This window comes from Ammodytes marinus, assembly GCF_949987685.1.
Source record: "Ammodytes marinus genome assembly, chromosome: 4".
Classification (NCBI taxonomy): Eukaryota; Metazoa; Chordata; class Actinopteri; order Uranoscopiformes; family Ammodytidae; genus Ammodytes; species Ammodytes marinus.
The window spans coordinates 20,323,449-20,348,642 of record NC_137233.1 but is presented as its reverse complement, the minus strand read 5'-3'; the positions used below and the strand labels follow the sequence as shown (position 1 = coordinate 20,348,642).

General features: G+C 41.5%; 1 protein-coding gene across 2 annotated transcripts in view; it reads left to right on the top strand.

Moving 5' to 3' along the window:
• setd5 (SET domain containing 5) overlaps positions 1–24,266 on the top strand; it is a 49,013-nt gene extending 24,747 nt beyond the window's left edge. The window contains exons 2-24 of one of the 2 annotated variants that reach the window (XM_080026031.1): positions 994–1,246; positions 3,581–3,683; positions 4,073–4,323; positions 4,542–4,600; positions 4,695–4,882; positions 5,131–5,169; positions 5,258–5,542; positions 5,792–5,940; positions 6,295–6,412; positions 6,528–6,637; positions 6,865–7,105; positions 7,425–7,508; positions 7,638–7,796; positions 8,049–8,426; positions 8,552–8,812; positions 9,589–9,706; positions 9,945–10,162; positions 10,406–10,462; positions 11,090–11,533; positions 14,259–14,518; positions 15,761–15,879; positions 16,240–16,328; positions 22,013–24,266. In XM_080026031.1, the coding sequence (XP_079882157.1) occupies positions 1,176–1,246; positions 3,581–3,683; positions 4,073–4,323; positions 4,542–4,600; positions 4,695–4,882; positions 5,131–5,169; positions 5,258–5,542; positions 5,792–5,940; positions 6,295–6,412; positions 6,528–6,637; positions 6,865–7,105; positions 7,425–7,508; positions 7,638–7,796; positions 8,049–8,426; positions 8,552–8,812; positions 9,589–9,706; positions 9,945–10,162; positions 10,406–10,462; positions 11,090–11,533; positions 14,259–14,518; positions 15,761–15,879; positions 16,240–16,328; positions 22,013–22,441 (4,230 nt within the window). In that variant the 5' untranslated portion in view covers positions 994–1,175 and the 3' untranslated portion in view covers positions 22,442–24,266. The remainder of the gene's footprint in view (positions 1–993; positions 1,247–3,580; positions 3,684–4,072; positions 4,324–4,541; positions 4,601–4,694; positions 4,883–5,130; positions 5,170–5,257; positions 5,543–5,791; positions 5,941–6,294; positions 6,413–6,527; positions 6,638–6,864; positions 7,106–7,424; positions 7,509–7,637; positions 7,797–8,048; positions 8,427–8,551; positions 8,813–9,588; positions 9,707–9,944; positions 10,163–10,405; positions 10,463–11,089; positions 11,534–14,258; positions 14,519–15,760; positions 15,880–16,239; positions 16,329–22,012) is intronic. The other variant, XM_080026032.1, reaches the window with a different exon arrangement.
• The last annotated feature ends 928 nt before the right edge of the window (positions 24,267–25,194 follow it).

The window sequence follows — 25,194 nt, the reverse complement described above, 5'->3', positions numbered from 1 at the left end:
CACTCCACTGCTGCTCACGTGAAAGCCTCCTTTTGTCAACATGAGTCATCACGTTTGGTTCTTGATTAAGATGGTTTCTCTGTATTGTTGGTTAGGTGAACCTGAGCATCAGTCAGTTTAACACTGAGACAACTGTTGGGACCTTTAGTAGAGGACAGTGCTTCTATTTTGATCAATTGAATAGTCTCTGCGTTGTGTTTGGCTAATGACTTTCTAATAGGTCACTTTTAATTCATGTTCCCCATACATTTGCAAAGTTTAACAAATTGTACCAACAAAGTAAATGTCAGAAAAGGATTTGACTGGGTTGCCAATGTAATATTTTATAATATTCAGCACCATCCTTATTTCTCCATAATTTAGAAGCAAGAGGCAGTTCTGCCTTCCCCACCCCCTTACAATTGCATTAAAAATGTATCATATGTATCATGTAATTATACAATAAAAACTAATTAAAGTGTACTGAATCTAAGTTTCAAAACTAGGATACTATTATAAACCAATATAAGTTGAAAAATATGGTGATTTTCAGCTACAATCATCCCACTATTAAAGTTAAGAAACCTTCTGACTCTAAACTGCTGGCTAGAATTGAATCATTGTCTCCAAATTGAGAGGCAAACGACTTAGCCACTGGACTATGCCACAAAATGTAGACAAATGGCATTTGTATGGTGTCAAGCTTATTTATAATACAGATTATGACAAATCAAATGTTACACTCAGAATGTTCATCAAAACCAGTCAGATTTAAATGAATGGTCATCGGGACAATCTAAAAAATTAAAAAATACTTTTCCTTTTAAAAGCTCTCCTAGCCCATTCAAAACAGCTCATATAAGCTGTGAAAGGCATGAAAGACACACTATCCCTCCAATGAAGTGCAGGTGTTTTGCATCATATTGTATGCCAGGCTGTGTCTACTGTCCAGTCATCATTAGGCAGGCTGTTTGTCCACACTATCTGATGGTCGCTGTGCTGGTCTCTCCTCAGGTCCCCCCATGAGCGGCAGCCGGGGGCTACGGCTCGGCGGCGCCCCCCCTCTGGAGTGCTCTGTTGTTGTAGTGGGGACCGTGTGATTCCTGTGCTCTCATCTCCCCTCCCCCTCCCTCCCCCTCCCTTCCCCTCCCTCCCCCCTCTTCCCCCCCCTTCCTCGCGGCGCTGTGCTGGACGTCATGAGCATAGTAATCGCACTGGGAGTCACCACACCTGAAACGTCTTACTCAGATATGGCTGCTGGATCAGAGTAAGTACTCCCTAACAGCTGACAGACAGGGACTCCCATGGTTGTGCCTTCATCTTGTGCCACGTTTTTTCACTGAGTTTGGTTTAGTATGGAATGGAATGGTTTGGTACGGAACGGTAACCCTAGATCTGGCTTGCTTTTCCACTGCCGGACGGTACCCTTACTTGATAGGTGGGGGCATATGCCAAATCACCTCTGCAGCTTCATGAAATCATAGCAGCGGGACACTAGTCGAGCCTGCTGATAAATTCAATGGAGAGGAAGAACGCCACACAATAAACAAAGAGCTGCGTGCTGACATTTTCACCAAAATTCACTTTGTTCACATTTCTCAGTCTACAACAGCTGGGGTTGTGATAAATATGTTCCGTTGTAATATCCTGTCAGCAGTTTTCTGTCTTCTCCACAAAGTCTGCTGGAGACTCCTGAAGAGATGGGAAGAGTAGTCCACCAAAGACTAAACTTTACACTTATGTGAAGCTTCGGTTTTGGCTGGTGCACATGAACTCAGAAACCATCTTCAAGCTGTTTAACACTGACTCCTGTAAGGACAGGTCCATAAGAAAATACTGCTACCAGCAGTTTGTCCCCATCAAGGACACTTCCAATGTACACATTGATAGCAGTTAATTCACTCTTTTACAAAATTCCACATCCTCTCTAGAATAGAATTTGCAAGGCTGTGAGTTAATTGAATAATTAAAACTATAGCTATGTGTTTTGTCACTCTGGGGGCTGTGTGTAATTGGAATGCACAACTATATGCCATAGTGAATGAAACCGCAAATTGGTGTTATATTGCTAATAAAGGATTCAGTTATAGTAATAATTTACTGATTTCTTTTGCCTCAAATCTGTAAAGATAAAATCTCTTATTGTGAGCACTTTTTACTGTGTAGTAGTGTCTAGGGATGGCCATTTAGAATGGTTTCTTTAACCGGTTAACCACAAGAATTAACGGTTATTAACCGGTTAACCGTTAAGATTTAATGTAGCCTATTTATAGTGAAATACATGAAACATTATAGCAGGGCTCCAGACCTTTCTTTGTTCCAAGGACCTGCATATTAATTTAAAAACTATTCAGGGACCAGTAGCCAATTTAAAAGCCTAGATTTTGACATTCACACGGTACCTTGTCTGTTGTGAGAAGAGGTCTAGTATGCGAATGTAGGAGCAGAAAGTGCAATAAGTGACTGAAAAGGGACATTTACAAACACACACACAGGCTTAGGGATGGGTATAGCCTACCGAAACCCGGTGCTAAGTAGTGCTGAGCACGGGGCAACATTTTGAAAGACGTAGTATTGATAAGCTCCGATGTTATCAGTACTGCATAACGATACTTAACGCTTTTGTTTATGATGGATTTTCGCTATTGATCCTGGCACACAAGCATGCGCTGTGTCTGTGCAGGGGGTGGGCACTCACTGCCTGTCTGTCACTCTCTCACACTGACTGAGACGGTGATAGATGCAGGACAGCATCCACCTCAAGAAGGCTAATGCTAGCGCTATGTTAAGCTAGTGGGAGCCCACGCTGTTAATTAAATCATATAAACACATGGCAGGGGAGTGTTGTGACCATAAGTTGTGACAGGCTATCTTTCTGGGAGCGTACCATGGACCTATTATAAAGTTGAGAGTAGCCTACACAAATCTTTTCATTCTTTACCGACAGTTGGCATTCTTACATCCGGTTTAGCGATATCAAAATAAGAGTCCGGATTTCAGAGAAATTAAGATGATTTAATTTTTTTTAACCTTTAGTATTAACCGGTTAAAGTTCTTCTTAATGGTTAACCAGTTAACCATGGACATCCCTAGTAGTGTCATACTGCTCCCTCTGTGTGAGTGAGGTAATCTCTCCTTGCTGGCCCTAGCTGTGTAGACTTGTTTCTTAGGAAAGGTACATAGAACAGCCTAATAAAGGATGGTGCAACTTCAGTGTATTTCATCCTGCTTATGTGACTGAGGTTATGTGGAATGCATCTCTCTCCCACCCCTTCATGGCCCCTTTTTTAGTTGTGTCCAAACCTGCGCCTGATTGATCCTAACACATGAAATAATACACGGTCCAAGGTTTTTGCTATCTGGCCAGACCTCAGCTAAAGGGCAAAGGGAGTTGCATGACATAATGGCGGCCCACATTCCATTTCCTAAATTGCTGTTCTCCCACGCTGGAGAGCAACTTCTTGTGTGTTGGTGCCATCTAGTGACTGAAGTCTTCTATTAAAGCATTCCTAACAGCATAGTGGAAGATATCTGCTGTTTTTATGCATATTCATGTGAAATTTGATTGCTTTTCTAACCGATTCTTGATGTCATTTTGCAGCCCTGAGTCAGTTGAAGCAAGCCCTGCTGTGAATGAAAAAAACTTCAACAACCACAGCTGTGGGAGCGCACAGAGTCATGGGTATCGGGGACTATCATATGCTGTGAGTTCATACAGCTCCATTCTACCCATCACTTCTAGTCATAGCATGTCTTATTATATGAAATGAATATTACTCTCTATTAATCAAAGATAATTTTGCTAAAATTAAACATTCAACCGTTTAATCTAGCCAGTCTTTTCTTGCATTCTAATCTTTTCAAGTTTCTTGTTTTTTAAATGGGAACAGTAGGTGTAAAACGTAAGATTGCTGGTACCTCTGATTTGGTTAAATACATGAATGTCTATCCTTACTATGAGTCATCTGTAACCACAAAACTACTTTCGTTATTAACAGCTGCACTGTTTCACATGCCTGTTTTGTTTGCCCTCATTTTCATTCGTCTCCATTTTCCGTTTTCCCTTTTTTGCCTGAACACCCCTTGTTTGAAGATGCAACAGTCTTCCGTTGTGTGTTGTCAGGATCACAACTATGGCGCGCCCCCTCCCCCTACCCCACCTGCCTCCCCGCTCTCCCAAACCATCATCCCCCGCATGGACCTCAACGGCTCCCGCTACCACCAAACTACTGAGGACAACTCTGCAGACAGCGACAGCTCCTCTTCAGAGGAGGGGGCTGTGCCTGGCTGGTGTCACTGCAGCCTGACCACTGACAACCTGCTCATCAAATGTGACAACTGCAGGTCAGACATGCAACAACCTCACTTTGATTACATACAGCACTATCGGTAATCAGTTTTGGTCGTGTGTCCCCCACTTTAAAACTTACTTACTCAAACTGTCATCGGTCAAAATGTCCCAAAGTGGAATATTCATATAATTTGACATTGTTTTGCATTTGAATCAATCATGGCCTATTTCACATCATGTGCTGATGTGTTTCTTTAATTTCTTCTTGCAGGGGACTCGACAGGAGGAAAGGAGCAGAAGGCCAACACAGAAAAACAGAAAATGTCTCAGGTACATTGTCTGTTTTGGTAAATCCATTTTCCTATACAAGTATTTTATATATGCAATATGAATTAATATCTGCTGGTTTTGATTTGTTTTGTAGCTGGAGAGAGCAGTGCCACTGAGAGTGGGGATGAAGAGGTGTCGCCCGCCACCGTCTCCTACACTGCCACCCAGCATACGCCCACCAGCATCAAACTCACAGTCAACCGGGTCAAGAGGAGCAAATCCAAGAAGAGGAAGAAGAGCACAGAGAAGGCCCGCGGAACGCCGAAGGGCAAGAAAGTCAAGGTATATATTTATACCCTTTCCATTAAGATGTTAGGACTAGGTTTGAATCTAGCAATAGATCAATGTCAGATTGAAGAAATTGATACATGGTAATATTAATGGCCAATATGGAGCTGTTATTATAATGTGTTTCATGCTTGCCACATTGAAAATACACATTAGGATTATTTAATTTTTTTTAAATTGTAGAATAATAGTTGCTTGACATGTTCAGGTATTGATACGGCTTTATTTTCTCCTTCTTTAAGGCTTTTAGAGAGGGTTCTAGGAAGTCCATGAGGATGAAGGTAACACTTGATGTTATGTTCTGCTTTCCTCAGTGCTAGAGCCTCTTGTCTTTTTCAGAACATTTTTGCTCCATCTTTCCCTCTGTAGAACTCGACCACAGAGTCCAGTGTGTTGGATGAGAACACAGCGGAGGGTTGGGAGAGCAAGATCCGCCAGTGGACCGACCAGTATGAGGAGGCTCTGGTCAACCAGTACAGTGCTGACGTCCAGACTCTGCTGAAGCTCCACCGTACGGCCACCGGCTCCACAGCAGACAGTGGTTCCAGCAGCTCTCCCTCCAGCACACATATCCACGCCTCAGTGGACACCATGGACACCATCAACCGCACCGAGCTGGCCTGTAACAACACAGTGCTGGGCTCACAGATGCAGGTCAGGCACACTGCTCCTCCACTTATAGGATCAACCAATACATTGATTCAACTTATATGACACAATGCATACATGTGCAAGGCAAGGCCACCTTAATTGTACAGCACATTTTGTACACAAAGGGCGACCTTTAAAGTGCTTCACAATGAAACTTCAATCAAACATCAATCAACAAAGTATTATATATGTAAAGATGTTAAATATTTTGCTGCATTCTCAAATAAATCATTTGTGATGTTCTAATTATAGCTCCAGTTGGGGCGGGTGACGCGGGTCCAGAAACATAGGAAGATCCTGCGAGCAGCCAAGAACCTGGAGCCAGACACACTCATCATTGAATATCGGGGGAAGGTCATGCTCAAACAACAGTTTGAAGCCAATGGCATCTTTTTCAAAAAGTAAGAGCTCATGGTATTTGGGTTACTGGACAAATGCACTATGTGCTCAGGCCAACGTACTGCTTTGCACGTTTAGTATGTCTCCTTCCATTCATTAACTTTTATTTATCTTCGAGAGGGATGAGGGTCATTGAGGGATGACCCTCATTGACAATGACGTCAAGTCAAAAACAACACTACATACACAATGCAAATACATTAAATACACAGAGGCTCTACAAGTCCTAGGAAGAGCTGTTTTCGATACTCATCTGGACTCCAAAAACACTGGCACTAACATGTTACATTATTTTGTCCCAAGTTGTATCACTTGTGTACTGCTTTTGCTAATATTGTCATTGTATTTTTTTCCAGACCCTATCCGTTTGTGCTGTTCTACACCAAGTTTAATGAGGTGGAGATGTGTGTTGATGCAAGGACCTTGGGAAATGATGCCCGCTTCATCCGGAGGTCCTGCACACCCAATGCTGAGGTCAGCCACCAAGCTCTTAATGCTTACCACTTCTTATTCCTCTCTGTGTGCCTTTGAGTTTTGTTGGCTTGCTTTCTTTTTATATCTCACTCATGCATGCGTTCCCTATCCCCAGGTCCGACACATGATTGCTGAAGGCATGATCCATCTGTGTATCTACGCCGTCAGTCAAATCACAAAGGACGCTGAGGTCACCATTGGATTTGACTACGAGTTCAATAGCTGGTCAGTACTGCTCTTCAACCCATATCTATGTTTCTTTCCACAAGTTTTTATCGATTTAAAAAGTTCAAATCCAAACATCTATATAACCTTCACATCAAGTTGGAGTGCTCAGAGTTCAGTGTGTGTCTAGAAAGAATATGGTAGATCTGAATATGTTTTAGGTGTGATAGCTGCTCCATAATGTCTGCCATGTTCTCCGGTATGATCTTCTCATATCAAACCCACAGTAATTACAAAGTGGACTGTGCCTGCCATAAGGGTAACGTGAACTGCCCTGTGCAGAAGCACAACCTGAGCCCCAGGGAAAGCTTACCCAGCGCCCCCTGCCTGCCTCCACCCTCCCCTCTGGTGGGGGCCGAGACCCGCAGGAGGAAAGCCCGCAGGAGAGAACTGGAGAGCGGGGACAGTAATCAGATCCTGGACCAGCACCAGGATGCCAAAGAACTGCATGGGACCAGTGACCCAGAGGTGTGTGTATGTGTGTGTGTGAGATTAAGTATTTCTAGATGATTTCTTTGCATGTCTGCTGCTCTCTTCTTTTATATATGTTTCTCGCATTTCGCTGTGTAGCACTTTGTGAAGTTTGCCCTTGAAACAAAATAGACTTAATATTATTATTATCTTATTCCTAAATAAATCCAGTTAACACTAAGGTGAAACAAAATGATAGCATTAGATTAGATCTAACTTGAACAACATTTTTAAAAGTTCCTTGTCAGCCAAACATTGTTAACACATTGAGCTGGATAAAACATTTTCTCAATATGTTGCCTGTCTGTGCCAATAGGAAAGACTGCTGGATGAGGTGAAGCTGGAAGAGGGGGAGGAAGGAGAGGTGGATGAAAATGGGCTCGCCATCTCCAGTAAAAGAGTAAGACATTTGACATATGTTTGTTCTGTGTGCGTGATGATGGATTCCAATTCCAGCAACACATCACTTATTAATAAGTATTTTTGTGACAATGCTTGTGTGGACCTCTTCTTGTGTCTCATAATGTAGACATGTAACAGTGTGGAGAGGAGGCAGAGTAGAACGGGAGGAAGTGAGTCTAAAGAGGAGGGTGTGGAAGCTGAGGAGGGGGCAGGAATCCCCACAGGGAACACCCCCACACCCAACACTGGAGTGGGGATCAGCACACGACGCACCACCTATGTCATGGTCAGTCAGAGAAATCAGTTGTTTTTTTCTTTAACTTAATTTTCTCGTAAAATAACTATATTATCCTTATATTACGGTTTTAATCTTGTAAAATTCTGACTTTATTCTCGTTAAAATAATGACTTAATTCGCCTAATTTTATTCATTTAGTTTTCCTCAAAGTGGCCCTGATACTCCATTGTGTATATGTGTACATAAATGTATATTATTTATTTTCAATCTATTGTATTTATTGCATCCCTTCTCCTCCAGGATGTGCCATCTATTGAAGAGAAAAGCTCATCCCCCACCCTGCCTGCCCCAGTGGCTCCTCCTAAACCTTCCCGACCGACCAAGCCTCGGCCCAAGAGTCGAATCTCTCGCTACCGCTCCAGCTCGTCTCAGCGCGCCCGCAGGCAGCGCCAGGCCCTGGCCCAGCAGGCAGCTGCTGCTGCTGCTGCTGCAGCAGCTGCCATGGCAGCAACACTGTCCTCAGCTGATCAGGGCTCAGCTCTGGAGGAAGAGGGCTCTCAGGGCCCCTATGGGTCTGAACACGGAGAGAGCGGTCTGGGAGGTCATCTCCTAGATGGAGATGTCCAGGGTCTCAACTGCATCAATAGAGGCAATTTACGCTATCCCAAGACTAAGAAGGTTAGAGGACATTAGACTTTGTAAACAATATTTGTAGGATTTTGAGACTTTTCTGATCACATTTATTATTTAGTATTTCCCATGTAAATGCAGAGTTAATGATGAATGTTTTTATATCCTCTCAGTATCTAGTGACAGAATGGCTGAATGACAAGGTCCCTGGAGGGGAGAAGGTCCACCAGGAGCTGCCTGTAGAGCGGCCTCTTCGGATCACCACTGACCTTACGGTGCTGGCCACCACCCTCAACATGCTGCCAGGCCTGGCCCACTCCTCACTCATCTGCACCGCGCCCAGGCACTACGTCCGCTTCGGCTCCCCGTTCAACCCAGAGAGACACCGGCCACGCCCACTCCAGATGGATGGCACTTATGGCTGCTTCAAGAAGGTGAGAGATGCAGACAGCTATTCTACACAGATTGAGTTATTAATATATAAAGTATGGTTTGTTTACACTATCCCCTTTGCTGCTGTAATGCTGGAAATGCACCCATTGCGGGACAAATAAAGGAGTAAATGCTTTTCACACTGCTGTGCGATAACCACCTCGGAGAATCAATTTTATTGGCTTAAGCCAGAACTTCAGGGCAAAATCTGTGCGCATTCACATGCGCAGCAACTGCTTCTAGGTTGTACCGCCGCGGTCCAAACTGCTTCCCCTCTGCCGCCCTTCCTTATTGAAATGACTGGAGGTGGTGAGTTGCCGTGCGGCAGTGTTAAACGGCCTTTATCTTGTTTTATATAACATTATAGACATTGAATGCTATTGCTGTAACAAGCCCTGTCTGCTTCTCATTAAACAATCCATCAAAAGCTGAAACATTAGAATGTCTTCAAATAGGAATCAAGAGTAAAGTTTTATATCCAACTTCAATACCTTATTGAAGTCTTTAAATCAGTTTTTTTTTCAGTCATTGTGCCTTCAATTTTAGTTTGACAAAGGCACAAAGGTGAATACAATCGCCCCTTGAATAAAAAGTGAAATTCTATCAATCAAATGTTAAAAAAATAATAGATCAAGTTCAAGGCTTTTAAAGTTTTGGGTTAAGTTAATGTAGATTGTTCTCATATTAAATTCTAAGTAAGCTTGTGGAGTCTAAGTTTTTAGTTTCACTTTCCCCTTTTTGTTTTTTTGAAACTGACCTTACTGTTGTGTGTCTGCAGAGATGGCTAAAGCAGCTGGAGGACGAGAGCTGTTCAGCCAGTGTGGAGGACGGCACAGAGTCCACCTCGTCACAGCAGAGCACCAGTAGCAGATCCACGCCCAACCCCCTGTCTACTGGTACGTACATCCCAATCCCTCATGTACTGCTGCATTTTAATCAATCATCAAAGCTAGGGGGAAAATGAACTAAGCAACTGGGTGGTATTTGTACAGTACAACTAGATGAAGGATGCATTACAGTCCAGTTTAAAGTATTTCATATTTTACTGTTCAAGTTATAGAAACGCATAGAACCGACACAAGAACTGTTATCTCTATCTATTGTTTCCCAACTCACTTTGTTTTAAAATCCCAGATGTCAACGCACCGTTTAAGAAGCGCCGCTCCAAGTTCCTGCCAGAGACGACCGTGGCCTCCTCGGACCACGTGCTGCGGCCGCTGTCCCCCATCAGCCCTCCCCTCCCAGAGGATTCCCTCCACCCTCTGCTCCACACCCTGCTGCCCAACGGCCTGGCATACTCACCCATGCCCTCACTGCCCGCCAGTCGCTGCAACACACCACTGCAGTTTGAGGTAAGGCCACCAAACCCAGCACCATAAACTACTGTTTGGATCCAAAATTAACCTTTTTGGTGCTTCCTTAATTAGAAAGAAATAAGATTTGTTTTCAGATTGAACACCTTTGACAGGAGCCGCTACATTTTAATACCAACACACCTAATTAGTTGTTTATATGCCTAGGCAGATTATCCAAATACTGTATATGATTCATATGTGTGTTTGAAACTATGGACTTTTCTTTCCATTTATCCCTAGAACATATCATCCCCTGAAGCGTCTCCTGTTCACCGGCCAGAGTCCATCTCTCCTGAGGTATGCTCCCATCTCTCTGCTGTTAACTCTTCATTGCTAATGCAAATACCCAATCCAAATTAACCACTTAGCCCTACCCCAAGGTTTGGCGCGTGTGTCCATTCCCTCTGGCATGGAGGGTTAGGGCTAAGGGCTAAATGGCCGTCCAAACAGAGATGTTAGAGAGCCCCTCTCCAAACCAAGGCTATGACAAATCTCCCATAAAGCTTTGGGAATCTTCAGCAAACATTTCTGACAGGAATAAAGATACACATAGACAGTTTTAATAAACATGTGAAAATTATGATAACGTTACGTTTTATCTTAGTTTTGTCATGTTGTTTAATTCTCTGCTGGAGACTGGGCCATGGACGTGTTGCACTCATTAAGATCTCAGAGCAGATTTCTGTCAGTCAAAAAACTCAGTCGTGGTTTAAAACTTTAGTTAAAACAACCAATTTATTAAAAATGTCTTGGCTTAATGGGGCTTCTGATGACGTAGATGTCTTTTTTTCCGCATCACAAATGGCAATATTGGCCACTATGATCGCAATTGCACAATTTCTTCAAATCGTGCAGCACTGATACACAGCCCTTCAAATGAGTCTAATGAATGTTTTCTTCTCTGTGTTCTTTTCTCTCCTCCAGCCATGTCTTCTGACAGACTTTGAGGTGACTCGTCCTCAGTTTGCGGAGCTGTCTCTTTCCTCTAGTCTGGAGAGTCCCGTGGCTGTGACAGATGACTTGTCCCTGTCTGGAGGCCCTGGTGGCCAGGACTCCCAGGGCCCCTCGTCTGTAGGGCCCAGCGCCCTAAACCTTCTGTCAGACAGGGAGCAGGCCTTCAGGACAGAGTTCAACCTCATATACACATGCTCACCTCTCAACGCAAACCTGGGTAACCCCGTGGCATCGGCCAGCCGCCTCTCCCAGTCTGAAGGAGGCTTCTCCCCAGCAGAGTCCTTCCACAGTTCCATAAGTGGCCAAGGCATGCTGGGAGATGTAGGCCCTGGCTCCATGTCACCCTATGGTGAGCCTCAATACGGGGATAGCGGCACACCTCCTCACACCAGCAACCCACCACAAAAGAAGAAGGCAAGTTTTCCGCATCTTAATTCTTAAGAATGGGGAAATGTTTTTAAATACGATAGTTTTTCAGGTAAATCATTAGAAGTTCCATCTGTCTTTTCAAGCATGAATGACCTTTGAGTGTGATACGTTCCAACTGGAAAGCCAGATCTCATGATGTGCTTATTCCCGTGCACTGTGTTTGCCCGTTGACTTTGTCTTAAATCTATCAATTGGTCTCTTGTGTCAGGTGGTCCAATCCAAAAGCAACAGGCATTTCAAAAACCTTCTTGAAGCGTTTTCTGTGTATATCTGAAAGTATTTGGACTCTATAGCTTTGACCCTCCTCCCTCTCCCTCAGTCCCTTTCCTCCCCCCTCGCTGCTCCTTGACACTTTTTGCCAAGTCTCTCTTCCACTTTTCTTCCAAGGCAGAGGGCCAACCAGCATACCATTAGTCTGCTGACAGGGAAGCCACATTACCAGGCTATAGCTGTAAGAAGTGAATACAAGCCAGTACAAAATATGGTGAATATTCTCCCTACCACAACATCTTTAGAAGTGTGCATGTAAATATTGTTTCTTTGCATCTGCATACTACACCCCCCTCCCATGCTCCGACAGCTCCGCCCCCTCCCGTCCCTCCAACCTACATTGAATTATGACACTTAAGTTTTGAGCCAGGAGTTTTCTGGTATTCTACCATTTCAGTCCAATTCATTGAGTGTAAAAGGTTCATCCATTGCCTTCCACACAAGAGGCTGATGGTTCATCAATTCGTCATGACGTGGAGATGAAGCCCATGCGTCTTTGCTCCATCTCATTCATGGCTCATGCCTAACTGTGATCAATGTTCCATCTATTTTGTGGAAACGGCCCCAGTAAGTCCAACTCTGTAAACTGGAACAGATGTTTAAAAGAGGCAGGTTGAAAAATAATTGTAACGTTTGTTATCTCTCACTGAGTTTCAGCAATTTCTTCTGTGAATATAAAACATATCAAAACCAATAGAACTGATTGCCATAGCTATAAAAATAAAACTTAAGTACTGTAATTAACAGTAGTTTTAACAGGCAACCAATTACAAACCTTGTCGATACAAAACTTAAGCTTTGCTTTTTCTTGATAGGCTTACAGCAAAAATGTGGGGTTGAAAAAAATGTCCACTGAAGTAGGGTCCGGCGTCAAAATGGTAATAACATATCCCGGGGTATTTAAAAATAGCAACAGTATTTCTTTAATTACCATCTAATGCTGTCTAATGCTTGGTGCATATTTTGTAATAAATACCTTTTTAGAGTGTGTGTCTGTGTCCAGCAGCAGCACCAATGACTGTGTTTAAAGATTCTATAAAAGTGATGACACAACTCCTGTAAATGATGGAGGCCTAATTTGTCAAATAAAGTACCTGTCCAAAATGGACAAAGCTATTTAGACAAAATGCTCATACTCGTTAGCGTCACATGTCTCTTTTCAGAAGGGATCATTAGAAAGAAAAGATGGCCAACGCCACCAAAAAATAACACTGCTACTTCATTGTGTAAAGCATCTTGAATGTAAGAATTCAGTGTCAAATGCTTTACAAGTGAATCGCTTGAAGTGATTTTGTTGATTTCCTTAGTTTGTGACGTACATTGTATTGAGTTATATTATGACGTGTTCAAGTGCTGCTCAGTAAAAATGAGTATCTGGCCCAACCCCACACTAAATACATCAGTGACATCCTTTTGACAACACAGCTGCCTTCTGCAGTTTTCCCCACATGTAATATTTCTACTATTGCAAAGATTCAGGCAAGAGCCATTCTTGTCAGTATGTGACTGCGTTGCCATCATCCTGCTCCCCTGCCTCTTTCATAAGCTCCCCTCTGTTCCCACAAGCCTTCTCTGTGTCATGCCTACACTCAACTGGGATGACTGCTCTATTCTCATTGTTAATAGTGGAGATGTGTATATGTTGTCTGTGTGTGTGTGTGTGCTCCAACTCTCCGTGGACGTTAATGTGTGTGTCGTCGTTTCAGCGTGGTTGCCTCATTGCGTGGTGCATTTAAAGTTGCCTGCCCTTTTGTCAAATTTTTAGACGCTGTATGTTACTAACAGTGCATTCGTTCAGAACACACAGTGATCTAAGGTATTTGAGCCCTTCTCATGACTACAAGTATGTGAATGGAATGAAAACAGACGCCTACCATGTAGTTTTCATGTCAAAGGTAATTTCCATAGTGAGGGTTTGTTTGGTCTTTTTGTGCTAATGAATAGTTGTAAATCCAGTTTCCAGGTGAGTGCTCTTGTGTGGTGCATGCAGTCTGCCCATCATGGTGAATGATGTGATTCAGTCCGCGGCCTGCCCAGCATCCATGTGAACGACATGAAGTTGTATGTTAAAGGTGCTGTCAGCCATTCTGGAGAACGCTTGTTTTCAAAATCAGTGAATATCTCCTCACGATCCGCTACCTGTCAATATTATTGATGTTAATACACAGCCTAGGCTCTGTAAAAGGGCATGTTGGTAGCTGTGGTAGGCCCCTTTTTGTTTACTTACCCATTTGGCTGTGTATTAACACCAGATGTTCTTTTAGCGAACACAGTACGGACGGGTAGCATATCGTGAGGAGATATTCACTGATGTTGACGGCAAGCGATTTTGACAACAAGCGTTCTCCTCCAGAATCACTGACTCCTCCTTTTTAAACCTGCGCATCACACTGTGTGTCAGTGGTTGTAATAGCAGCTCTCCTCCCATCTGCTGCCTCAGGTGTCTTTGCTGGAGTACCGTAAGAGGAAGCAGGGCAGCGGGCGTGACTGTGAGCCCATGGGCAGCAGCTTGTCTCTGGGTGGAACCCCCACCCGGCTGGGCTCTCACTACAGCCAGGAGCCCCAGCACCAACTGCAGCTCCCAGCCTCCCCACAGAGCTGCTCCTTCTCCTCAGCACACACCTCCACCTCCATCACACAGGTAGAGGAGGTTAGCCCACCAGACAACCAGGCCAGACGCCAGGACAGCAACAACCAGTGGTGACTGCATTTATCACACCTTTCACTACACTTCATAAGTCATGCCTTAGTTTTTGTATTACACATAAGAAATGTTTGAATAAATATGCAAATTTGGCCTATCTTACTAATAATGCGTAAATTAGCATCTCTTTAAAAACCAAAAATCTATATGTTGGATAAAGCCAGACGTAAAATCTTTATTTTTATTTTTACAACGGATTGGTGATTTTTCGATACAGCTTATATTCATTTATAGAAGCAAAATAGACAAAAATAAACAAACCAAGGGCCTATCCGAAAAGTCCAATCTCCTAACCTATAAGCCTCCTTTCCTATGCCTTAACCCCTAAACGTCATCGGGGTTAAGGAGAGATGAAAGGTGCTTCCTATCGAACATAGGAAAGGACAGCGCTGTTTCAAATGAATTCGACTCCACTTTTCCTAACCGACGTCATTGCGCGACGGCAAGTATTGCTGACGAGAGTCAGCAATACTCGCGTGAAACTACACTATAGCCTATTCTCCGAAAATTGACCACAACAAGCGCTCGTTTGATCCATGCGTTCTTTTCATATTGATTTTAATCAGGTTGTCGCCAACAGAGTGAGAATCACTCCCATATATCCCAATTCACATGTGGAATAAAAAGAGGCTACACTTGTGTTGATGTTGAAATGAACTGCCCCCAGTAACTTAATTAAATGTGAAGTTGGTATTTTATTTTCTGGTGTAAATTATGTGCTACGAAAATAACTATTATGATGTTGGTCTTTTATGAGTTCTTTATTATCTTTAGCCTGTGTGTGTGTGGGGGGGGGGGGGGGGGTATTTTGTTTTAGCCGAGTTAAATCTTCCTCTCTTCTCCTCTCCTCTCTTCTGTTTTACCTCTCGTTCGTATTCGTGTAGAGTCGGTAAACTCCGGCGGTGGCCTGTTGCTTTAAATCTTGCCGCCGTAAAGGATTATGGGATACCACTATCTCCTTTCCTTTAGCATAGGTTGGTCAGGAGTAACCTATGCTAAAGGAGGGTTAAAATATGAATCAAGGCTCCTTTCCTATGCCTTTCCTAAGCATTTGGAGAATTCGGATCACCTATCCGCTGAGTACTTCCGGTTCATCTCGATAGGAAAGGAAATTTCCTATGCAAAAAAAAGTTTTCGGATAGGCCCCAGTGCTTTTTTCCTGCAGTGTTTCTCCTCAAGGGTCTGTTCCTGATCAGAGATTTGTGGGAAATAACCTGTTGGTTGTGTATTTTTCCTAGGATGGTTCCCACTACTGTTGAACGTCTAAGAGAAGGTCAGGTTCTGGAGCGAGTGTTGAGAAGTATCAAGAAGGAGCGCGTTCACAGGAGGAGTGAAGGCTCTATGGAGAAGGACACTGGTACGGACATTACACACTGAGAGAAAATGGGTTGATAAAAACAAAACTCTGATATCAAAGACAAGAACATATCTAATAATACTGGTATATAAGCTGTGATTCCTGGTTCAAACCTTTAACTTTATGTTGTTTGTGGGCCTGTTTTGCAAATGAAGCATTTTTATTTATAGTATATTTGTGTGGTACATTTGCACAGCATGTCCAAGTGTCATGTCTCAAGCCAGTTTTCTGCAAGTTGAGCAACTGCAGAAGAGGACAAATAATAGTAATAATTGTCTCCTTTAACATGTATGTTGTATGTCTTTTGAATGGACCTCTAGTCTCTTGAATAAAGCTGATCAATTGTTTCTGTGTTTTCAGATGCAGATCAATATGAGATGCAAGCAGCTTCCATGGCTTCCCCTATGAAGAGTCCACATGGATACAGTCCCTCTGTGTATTCCCACCAGGTAGCCTCTACACTGCATTCATATCACACCTGTATCTCAACACGTTGTTTTGTGACATATGATTTTTTTTATTCATTGACCATTTTACCTTGTTTACAGTATATTTCTGTGTTTAATATTTGCATTCAAAACATACTCAATTTTAGTGATCATATCTTCACTGCATTTTGGCAGCATTTTCATATGAATTTGATGTAACCCATGATGTCAGGCCAATGCTGCTTTTTAATCACATATTAGCATTAACTGACCTTCAACATTTACACAAACATTCCAATACAATGCTAGTTTTGAGTTGGAATCTTGCTAATCCAGCTAATAGTAATACATTTCACCGACTTGCTTATTGTGAATGCAATATCTCAAGAATGCTTTGAGGGATTTTCTTCAAAGTTTGCACAAATGTCGACTGACTCAACTGAATAGATTTTGGAAGTCAAAGGTCACTGCAACCTTACATATTGTGAGGTCACATTGACCTTGTGCCATATTTTAGCTTCTAAGGAGCTTTACCTTTATATAACCTCAGTCACTCAAACTCATGCAGCAACTATTCTAAAACCTGACTTGCCAATTCTGGAGGGTGAACTAAATAGACTGCAACGGGGCAGTGTTATAGATACAAATGATGTACAATGCTGTGATGAATTTATGAATAAGGTTGAGGCATTATTGGCATGTTTCTAAAGTCGTAAGCCTTTGTAGGGCCCTATGAAATCCGTTTTATTTTTTTCCAAATTCCGTTTTATTTTTTCACAAATTCCGTTTTTTCCTTTTTAATCTCATGACTTCCGTTTTTTTACAATTAACACTCATTTCGTCATCAGAACGAGTGTCTAATTATTGCGAACAAATAATATTCTAACAATTTAATCAGATATATAGGCTACATTTAAAATACATCACAACATTGCACTGTTTTTAGTGCTTAAAAAAAGCAAAAAAACAGATTTGTTGGGTAGCTAGGCTATATAAGAAAATAAAGCCATTCATTTTGTGCTTCAAGTGAAACATTAAATATTATTTTTACATAAATAATAAAGTCCTTATTAACCTTGCAAGAAGCTGGACTAGAGTGAATATTGGACAGGCTTTATAAGTCCATGGCTTTTACCTGTGGGACAGCGCTTCACCCAACAGCGGGCTGCAACACCAACCTACAGTCTATTGTGCGACGGAGAGCTAGTTATCATTAGCATCAGCGTTAGCCGACATCAAGGCAACAGCTGAATAATGTAACACATTACACAAGTTACACTACATGAAAACAACGGGCTGTAGACGCTAGAGTTATAATTTCGTGTAGGAAACATTGTTGAGACTGGAATTTCGTACCACAGCGGCCGTTCCATAATACAGCACTCCCTTTAGCAATGGCTGAATATAAGACCTCCCTGTGCTGTGTATCTGCGGGAGCGAGTGGTATTAATAACTTAAAAACAGTAAACGTTTAACATGATTACGTGCTTTTAGATGCTTTAATCATATGCCGAATGTATAAACAGACCATATTATTAACAATAGGTTAAGTTATGTACATGTCAGAGTTACGTACATGGATACATTCATAAGTAAACATTGAATAGACAGATTTGTGAAAGGGGTTTGGCACTGTGTGTTACATTAGCGATCCTGCAGCCAGGCTCTACTTTTCACGGCAGTAGTTTGGTCTTTAGATGTCGCCAAACCAAAATTCCTCCCTAGTTCTGCTTTAATTTCAACCGTGTTGTTTCCCTTTGCCTTGGAAATTGAATTTCACCAAAATAATGGCAAATTCCGTGACATTCCGTGTTAACAAGCAGATTCCGTTTTAATTGCCCGATTCCGTGATTCCGTCCACGTTTTCGTTATCGCGGAAATCATAGGGCCCTACCTTTGAACAGAAAAATGTCTTTGCCTTGGGTAACTGAGTCTGTCCGAAAACGTATGAAACTGCATGATCTGGCTCTACTAACTACTAGGGTTGCAAAATTCCGGGAATTTTCAAAGTTGGAAACTTTCCATGAGAATTAACAGGAATTTATGGGAATTAACGGGAATTTTGGGAATTAACGGGAATAAGCGGGAATTTACTCAATTTAAAGCAACCCAAATGCACTAAGTCATTCTAACTATGTTATGTCAGTCCTGGCAAACGTTCTAGACAGTAAAAAGCAGTTTTTTCAACTAAGTATTAAAATATTTTTGAACATTTAATTTTCAGATCAGATTTTTTTAAAGCCTATTAAGAAACCCAACTTGATATCATAAATTGATTTTTACTAGACCAGAGGCCTCATTTATAAAGCTTGCTGCGCACAAAAACCTTGCGTAGACGGCAGAAATTTGCGGTCAAACGTGCGTTGACAAACCGGTGGTATTTATAAATAAATTATTTGCGGAGAAGTGTGCGTATTCCCACGCCAACTTTCGACCATGCGTAGAGCTCCCGCAAGGTTTTCCAGACTCGGGGAATCAGCGACACTCAACGGCAACACCACGAAATAAAGCTGCAGTCATCGGAAAAACAGACAAATGACTGTGAAATGCTTGGCACCCAATATATTTAGTCATTAAAATGTATAAGCTTACCTATTACCTTACTTAAGTTGCGAATATAGGCTACTGTAGTCTATGGCATGCAGTTGTGATGTAGGTTGAATTACTTATCAAGTAGGTCTACATGTTTTGGTTATATTTTATAAATTGAATCTTATAGAGCTACTATAATATTATATATATATATATATATATATATATATAATAATATCATATACGTCGGGAGTTGTGTCCGTGAGTGGCCAGCGCGAGAGCAAAGAGTCTATCTTTTAGGCGCTGTGTAAAAGTAGTTTTTTACAAAGTTAAGGCCAACAAATATTAATTTAAACTTTATATTTTAGATACAATCATGTTGTGATTTTAGCTAATTATTAGCCTAAATGCATCTCTTTCCCATAACAATTCTACCTGGAAGATTAAACTATAATCTGGCGTTGTTGGAAATGTGTGGATCTCACGGAAGGGAAACAATGCTCTGGAATAGACTATTGGCATTATTTCACTTGTGACAACATATTTTATATAGGCCTACATATAGTAGGCTACTACAGGCACGCAAATACGTGATATTTCATACAGTACAAAGTTGGGCGAAACTGCTTTACAAAGACTATAACGACTGTGCCAATCATGATATGTGATAAGCGCCCGGGTGTGTGTGTGTTTGTGTGTCACAGGCTTTCTTCCTTCCCAGTCGCTTTCTTTGCGGCCGGTTGCCTCCCTTTTTTCCTCATGTTGGTAGCTGTGGTAGGCCCCTTTTTGTTTACATACCCATTTGGCTGTGTATTAACACGTGATGTTCTTTTAGCGAACACAGTACGGACAGGTAGCATATCGTAGGGAGATATTCACTGATGTTGACGGCAAGCGATTTTGACAACAAGCGTTCTCCTCCAGAATCACTGACTCCTCCTTTTTAAACCTGCGCATCACACTGTGTGTCAGTGGTTGTAATAGCAGCTCTCCTCCCATCTGCTGCCTCAGGTGTCTTTGCTGGAGTTGGGAAGGTTTCTACGCACACCTTTATAAATGAGGCCCCAGGTTTACAGAGGCTTAAACAGTGATTTTAAATATAGTTTTAGAAAATATATTTTAGCATAATGTTGACTTAAAACAACCAGATTTCATGCAAGTAAGCTTGGCAGGTTGCACACACTGCTTACTGCAGGGATACTGAGGCCACACCCCCTACATGCACTGTGCATTCCTCCATCACATGGGGGGCAATCTACTTAATTTATTGAATGGGTGGGGTCAAAAAGATGTTATATTTTATACAACATTCATCTTTTTGTTTTCAGTGAAATTATTGATTGTTCATAAAATAATCAAAACTTGATAAAGTTCTACTTACAAATAAATCTGTTTAAATGTAATGTTTTTTAATTGTATTAGTTTGCATGGATGTCTGTCTGCCTATGACAAAATATAGTGTTTATATGTTTAGATTTATGTTTGGATATGAAAAAAAATCATTTAAATGACCTCCATTTAGTTAATTCCCAATTTTGAATATTCCCAAAATTTCCGAGCAAAAGTTCCCGTGGAAAGTTTCCGGAAATTTTCCACCCCTTTGCAACCCTACTAACTACAAATAAAAGCTGTTTAATTATTGACATGGCAAAATATAAAAGACAAAGAAATCGCGTTACTACAGAGTTGAGAAATTCAAAAGCTGAATAATACATTTCAGTTCTGTCTGACGAGAAAAATGTGTCGCTGTCAACAATGAGAGGTCATCTCTTCTCAAAACTAAAATGGGAGTACCAAAGGGTTCTGTTCTTGGTCCGCTTCTTTTTAGTTTATATATTAATGACTTGCCATATTCATGTGTTTGAGCAGGTTTTAAAATGTATGCTGGTGAAGCAGTTATACATGTGTCTGGTAAAACTTCTACACAGCTGTCATGTCAAATAATCCGCAGCAGCATGGTTTGAAAAATCACACCTTACCCTGAATGTCAAGACAACTGTCAGTCTGCTTTTATTTATTTATTTATTTGTTTATTTAACAGGGACAATGCACAGCACATAAGCAGTACCAGATTTAGCTATAAGCTAATTTTCAACAGAAGCTAATGAGTTAGATCTAAAGATTAACAGACAACCTATTTAACAGGTGGTCTCATAGGTAAAATTCCTCCGCCTAATCTTAGATCACACCTACAATTTGAAAAACATGTTAAAATGGTGAGCAGGGTTGCAAAAGCAAACTTACACACGTTCAGAATGAGCAGAGACTGTCTCAGAGTCATATCATGCTGCAAACAGCTTGGTACATGCTATGATTTTCTCACAGTTACTCTGTAACCTCTTGGTCACAAGCAACATCTAGAACAATTGACAATTAAAGTTCTGGACAGGAAACCAATAAAAGCACATCATTGCCATGTTCTAAAGAAATTAAATATGTTAAGTTTTGATGATTTTATTACATTTGACAATCTTAAAGTGATCCATAAATGCCTAAATAATAAGGCTCACCAGGTGCTCAGTGACCTTGTTGTTCCACTCAGAACATCAGGCTCAGTAACACGTGGAGCAACCAGTGGGAATTGTCAGGTGCCCTTACGCAAAACCTGATTTGGACCAAAAGCCTTATCAGTCAAGGGAATTAACATCTGGAATTCACTAACAACAGAATTCAGATTGGATCCTGACTTTTATCATCTTAAACTGAAACTGACATTTGTTCTGAAGATGAATCAGTCATGTACCTGTTCTGCTTGTTTGTTTTGTTTGATGTTTTTTTGTTTTTTGTATTCATTGTTTGAAAGCTGTACTGTTTCATTTGTGTTATCTCCTGTGTAATGTTGCTCAGTTCATTCTTAAAGGCTCAGTTAGGGATGCACAGGCATTGCAAATTAGCCTAGGCTATATATGCTGTGGCATTGGTGTATGCTACATACTTGTCCCTGTGTAAATAAACATTAAATACAAATTTTTAAAATAACAGCCAAGTAAAATCCTAATTTAGCACAATGTTTGCAGTTTTAGCCTCAAACCCCAGAGCACACAGCACATTTTCAAGGGAAATTCATTGTTAAAACCTGCATGTGCCATTATTATATTGACCATGACTACTTAGAATTCTTTGAAATGTGTCATTGTTCAATGGAGTAAGTGGTGTTTCTTTTGTATCTCCAGTCATCAGAAGGCCAGCGTCAGACCAACAGCCCATCGTTCCTGCAGCAGAGCTCCAACTCTCCATTCCGTGGTTCCTACAGTCCTGCATCAGGCCAGACGGTGTACCCACCACGCCTCTCCTCTGCTCAGCCGGGCCTGACCCAGGACCAGTCCCCCTCCTCCTACTCCAGTCTAAGCCCCAGCTCCTCCTCTGATCCCAGGCCCCTACACCAGCAGAGTGGCAGCAGTAACGCTTATTTAAAGGCCAGCCTTTTGAACAATAGCAGCGTGGTGGGGACTCCCAGCCCGCTCCCCTGGGCCCACCACGGCCAGACTAAAACAGACTCCAGAGGGCCCACACACTACCCACAACGAGGGACAAGCCTCGGTCAGTTCCAGCACTCCCCCCTCCAGGGACCCGGAGTCAGGACACAGTCAGGAAGCTTTTAGGACCTTGTATAAGTGTGTGTGTATGTGTGAATGAGAGAGAAGAGTGTGTGTGAGTGTGAATGATGCTGCGTACCTCCTCAACCCCTACAGCTGAGGTGAATGGGGCTCAGGGAGTTTGGGGAGGGGAAATGTACAGACCTAAGAGGAGCAAGGACTTCTTTACGGATTTCTCTTTTTCTTTTTTTTCTGTCTCTTCTTTCTTTATTTTCAGAGAAAAATACAAATTACCACAGTCTGCACAAAGCTAATCATTGACTTTGGACGTCATTACGGAATCAGTGGGAAAAAAAGTGAATTTGGATGACGCATTCTTGAAGAAAAAAAAATCACGTGAAACTTGAAATTGTCCCCAGTGTGTTTCCTCATATGCCGGACTGTGCAAACAGGCTCTATAATGTCGGAAAGTAAAAACTTCCACACAAATGTCTGTACAAAGTTCTAAAAAAAAAAGCCGTACCTGTCGTCATGGTACCCAGGTTGGAGAAATGCTGAGATGCATGTAACCGAAAGCAAGAGTTGTTTTATTTTTAAGAAGAAAAAAATCGTCAGCGTTACTTTAGTGATTTGGCGAGTGGCCGAGTCTGTGCTGCAGTACATGTGTTTGATTTGGAAATGATGCAAAACAGAGGAGACGTGTTAATCATCCGTTGTAAAGACGCATTATATATAGAGGGGTGGTGGAGAGGATCATTCCATTGATGACTAGCTTCCATGTTCTCTCACTAAACATGAAAACAGCCCCGTGTGTCTCCATCTGTTCAAATGTTCACTTGATTTGGGTTCTCTTCTGTTCCATCATCTCCACTGGACGCTTTGAATTTCACTTTAGTACTGCTTCACTGTAGAATTCTGACATTGTACTTGAGACATAACAGGTCTTATGATTCATGGTGCTGCATTCTTGTTTATTTTTGTTTTGTTTTTTCAATAAATTTGAAATCCAGTTATGTTCTCCCCCATACGGCTGCTTTCATCTTGGAATCAGTTTTATTTGTCTCCAAATTCATACCAATCATATAGTTTATAGATGGGATGCAGGTACAAAATAGGTTGCTAGTAATCCAACTCAATTCTGACGGTAAAATGTTTCAATCCTGCAGAATTTCTTGAAATATAGAGTTGTATTTTTTTCTGACCAATCCTTGCATTCCATGTGCCACCAAGGAAAACTGGGGAAGGGATCTCTGAGGGATTGTTTGTAAAACCTAGGTAAGGAATAGAAAAAAAAGCTGCTATGTTGTGTCCTCCCGTGAGAGCTGCTTCCCTTCCCACAGAATGCTGTTCATTTTTGTTTTTCTTTTTGACTGTGATCCTCAAAAACTGACTCATAAGACAAAGGCGGTGGTGGTGAGCGCTGCAGTGGGACCTCTGCTCCCCCTCAGACTTTGATTTGGGACCAGGTTTGGAAGACCCCCAACAACACACACACACGGCACGGGTACTCATGTTACAGGGATGTTTTACAGATTTGAAAAAAAAATTAAAAAGTTGTGACCCAAAATTAACCAGCACCTTAAAATGAAAGAAATACAACCTAAAAAAACACACTATTAGGACAATATGTATGTTTATGTGTACTCCTAGAAAGAAATGTGATATAGACTTGTATGGAGAAAAATAAAGTACACTGAATTTATCGCATGCTATTTGTTTTTAAGGTTTAAGTAACCAACTTTGTCAAAGGACTGGAAGCAAATCATTGGGTCTTGTTCCTCCAAAAAAACAGACACATTCTCTTTTTGTTTTTTAAAGATCATAGTATTTGTTTGGTTTTTAATTTAAACGGATCATAGAAGTCATTATTTCAGTTGTTCCCCATTCAGAAAAATTTAAAGAAGCAAGAAATGTAATGCATTTTGATAATAAAATAATTATGATGGTAAAGTATTTTGAAACTACAGTTGTTATGTGTTATTTGAGGGCCAACAGTCTATTGGGGAAGAGAAAAGTTTTTCACCACACAGTTTCATTCAGCCATTCTAGTGTCTGGTTAATGATCTCTATCGGCCAATTGCCTATCCTGTTCTCACCCAGCACAAAGGATTTTCTCAGCCTCTTACCAATGATGTTGCTTTTGCTTCTTCTAGCTGGATCCCAGGACGTATTAAAAGCCCGGTCACATTTCAATGAAATTAGTCCTTTAAACAAAATGTAGATTTCATTATAACTATAGGGGAAAAAACTGTTGAAATGAAATGTTTCTCTCAAGTCCAGAGTATAAGGACCATAAAACAGACAAAACTAACGCCCTGCTTTATTCATTTTCTTTTCAGCTGTGAGGAGCTGTTTCAATTGAACTCTTACACATTTCTTCTTGGTATTGAACTTTTCCATGTAAACAGTATTCAAAAAGTCTCTAATCCATCTGCTTTTCAATTCAGCACATTCATCTAAGATTTGAATTTCCCATTGCTCTTACAGAAACCATGTTAATGGCGAACATAATCATCCAGCAGACTACTGAACCTGCTTAAATTACTTTATCCACTAGAGGGAAGCATTGAGCCAGTGAATCATACAAAAAAGGCAAAGACATGACTGTCAGTGTGAGAAAGCATTTAAACAGAATCCCTGTTATTGGATTTCTAGCGCACAATTGAGTTTTTGCTGGCTTGTCATTATTTGTTGTCTGCTGTTGTGGCTAAAATAGCTGTGAGCTGGAATGAGCTATGACCATGAAACCTTGTTGTCTTAACTTGTTATGATAGGCAAGTGCTTCCAAGTGTTGGGACCCTAATCAGCCTGATGATGCC